At 45.5% G+C, this 2,982-nt stretch overlaps 1 protein-coding gene across 2 annotated transcripts in view; it reads right to left on the bottom strand.

Moving 5' to 3' along the window:
• DLL1 (delta like canonical Notch ligand 1) overlaps positions 1-2,982 on the bottom strand; it is a 10,595-nt gene that overhangs the window by 3,998 nt on the left and 3,615 nt on the right. For both annotated transcript variants that reach the window (XM_027854877.1, XM_027854878.1), the window contains 2 exons: positions 2,586-2,843; positions 82-142 (listed from right to left, as the gene is read on the bottom strand). In XM_027854877.1, coding sequence (XP_027710678.1) covers positions 82-142; positions 2,586-2,843 — 319 coding nt within the window. The remainder of the gene's footprint in view (positions 1-81; positions 143-2,585; positions 2,844-2,982) is intronic.

Raw genomic sequence — 2,982 nt, 5'->3', positions numbered from 1 at the left:
AAGGAAGGAAGGAAGGAAGGAAGGAAGGAAGGAAGGAAGGAAGGAAGAAGGAAGGAAGAAAAGCAGCTTTTGGAAACTCACTTGCATTCTCCAGGCTTGTCACAGAATCCATGTTGCTCATCACATCCTGGCAAGCAGATTGCTAAAAGCAAATAAGATACACAGTAAGTTCATCCTCAAAGTACTTCCTCAAAATACTGATGGTCTCTGCTGTTTTATGTTTTGGGACAAACCCTCTTCCCCAGTTCAGTTAGTTAATACCAGCTGAGCTAATCTCCCAAACGTGCTGTATTTATCTAGCTTGTTTAGTAACTGAGAACTTTACTTATCACTAGGGATGAGAATTCTTCTTAATACAGTTGCACATAGACAAAAAAGGGCTCCAAAAACCCCAATCCCCTTTCTTTTAAGAGAGGGTCAGAAGTCTTTTCCCCCTTCTCCCCCCCCCATTCTATGCACAAAGCTCCACCTCTTAATATCCCAGAAAGTGTGTGTAGATAAGAGTGGACAGCTGGTATGCAGGGTGCCAGGGCAAGACAGCTGCCCTATTGTCTATTCTCTCCCAGCAGCTGCCCCAGTGCAACAATACCAGCCCACTCCCCCCAACACACATCCCCCCTCCCCTTCCCATACATACATACTCAGCATGTACACACATACACACATCTCTTAAACCAATGAGAGCCAGGCCTGCCTTCCCTAACAGCCTATCCCTGTAGAGATCTAATCTATGGCACGCGCAATAGGGGAGGGGAAAAGGAGAGACTTACACATTTGAATAAGAAAAAAAAATAGTTTAAGTTTATGGCTACCCGGGAAAGGGGTGAAAGGAGGGGGAAGCAAAGGGACCTAGAAGGAGTCTGGGAAAGGGTAGAGGAAGGGGGCTGCAGCATTTTGAGCTGATTTATTTTGCCAGGTTATGGAATTCATTAATAAGTTCTGTAAGTTTTAATTCAACAAAGCCAACTAGGGACAATGCGAGACTTTAAAATGATCTATGGGGATACATTAATACAATATTTTCCAAATCCAGGGAATTGTGAATATGTGGCACAGTAGTGTGCACTTGCTAATTTACAGCTCCCCTTCCCCACTTAATGGGGAATGCAGCAGGTTGGCCTCCTTCTCATCCTTACCCCACACATACACATACACACATACACACATACACACATACATACACACACACACACACACCCCACTCCAAATGCAGAGGAACTCCTTTGGACACAGGACAGGCAGGGTCTGTGGCCTTAGAACAGCTGATTAAACGTCCTCCCAAAAGCAAGAGGAGGAGGGTGGAGGGACTGTCAGAGTGTCTCTTGATAGTGGCTCTAGGACCTGGCTCCTGAGTGTGCAGGAGAAACCTGATCCCTTCTAGGAGATTGAGAGGGGGGGAGAAGCCGTGCAGATCCGGGAAGAACTGGGTTGCTTTGCAAGCTGCAGGCATCACTGGGGTCTCAAAGGCCAAGTGTGCAGTGGAGTTTATTGGTAGAAGTCCAGCAGAACTAGACTCAGAAACCAGCTTTCCTTGCTGTCCAATCCCTATGCTCCCTCCAAACCCTGGTGTCTCCACTTCCGGCACTCCTATTGCTTTGCAATTGAGCTGTCATGCCATAGTCTGTGGAGGTAAGAGCTAACCACATGACACTTAAATAGCATGTAATCTGGCAGGTAGAGGGTGGTTTCACTATGACCATGCCAGGATAGTCCTTTTCCTTGTGTATGTATCTAAACCTACTGAAGGACATGCATTATGCATGTGTACACACTGGCCCCATAAAGTTGTTTACACTGAGTTGGCCATCTAAAGAAAACCACACAAATAAGGTTTGTACATAGAGATAAGGATGCACTGAAGCAGCTCCTCCTCTGATACCTCCTCTTGGAGGGAAGGTGACCCTGGGTTCGAAAGACCCTGCCCAGATGGAGCCTACCAAGCTGAAAAGGCTTTGAGTAAGAGCCAGCCTGTTGTGGGGAGACTAGCCTCACTGAATCTGGAGAGTCTACCAGGTAACATATTTTCAGCCACAGAAACTCATGAATGCTGCCTGCAGTCAGTGTAGAGTTTACCCACACCTTAAAACATTGGAAATAATATGTGTGTGGAGTATACACACATGCATGCCTTCTTTGGATGAGTGCACCCATCTCTGTTTTTATTTAAGTGTATGTACAGAGACAGAAGTATAAACATATACAGCTACTACTTGGTGTGTATATATAACAAACTGCGCAGAGATCCTGACATATAAGGCGCTATGACAGGATCTACATGGGAGAAAATTATGAGCCATATTTTCTATAAGAGCTTTAAAAACATTCACAAAAATGCACACAGAGGGTTGCATAGGCTTCTTTCCTAGCCTCTTGTCCCCATTCCTAAAATCTTCCTTTCTAGCAGTCTTGTTAAATTCTCAAATGAAGGCATTGGACCAGAGTGATCCCCAAAATCCCTTCCCGCTCTAACATTCTTTGATTCTATGACTCTAGATTCTCCCCCCAGAACTTTTTGAATAGTCTCTGTGTGTGTTGATCCAAAAGGGCTGGGAGGTTGGTTTTCCTCCCAGGGAAAAGACACTCACGTTCAGTGCAGTACTGGCCTTTCCAACCAGGGTTGCAGACCTTCTCTCCTCGCTCCCCACAGGTGAAGTGGCCAAAGGCATCATCTCTGGGTCTGCAGAAGACCGAGCAGCCCTCACCATAGTAGTGCTCATCACAGACAAACCGGTAGGAGTACTTGAGATCAGTTTGACTGCTACTGTGTAGGTCCTGAGACCACTCTTCCCCCACCGTCAGGTGCCGCTGTGTGGCCAGTCGGCTAATTAGGCGATCGGGGTTTTCTACCAAAAGAAGATAGATGCTGTAGGTTAGCTCTGCTTGATGGATGAAAGAAAGAAAAGAAAGAAAGAAAGAAAGAAAGAAAGAAAGAAAGAAAGAAAGAAAGAAAGAAAGAAAGAAAGAAAGAAAGAAAGAAAGAAA

The sequence above is a fragment of the Vombatus ursinus genome, unplaced genomic scaffold, assembly GCF_900497805.2.
Source record: "Vombatus ursinus unplaced genomic scaffold, bare-nosed wombat genome assembly UNPS02010639.1, whole genome shotgun sequence".
NCBI lineage: Eukaryota > Metazoa > Chordata > Mammalia > Diprotodontia > Vombatidae > Vombatus > Vombatus ursinus.
This window is presented reverse-complemented; position numbering and strand designations above follow the sequence as displayed.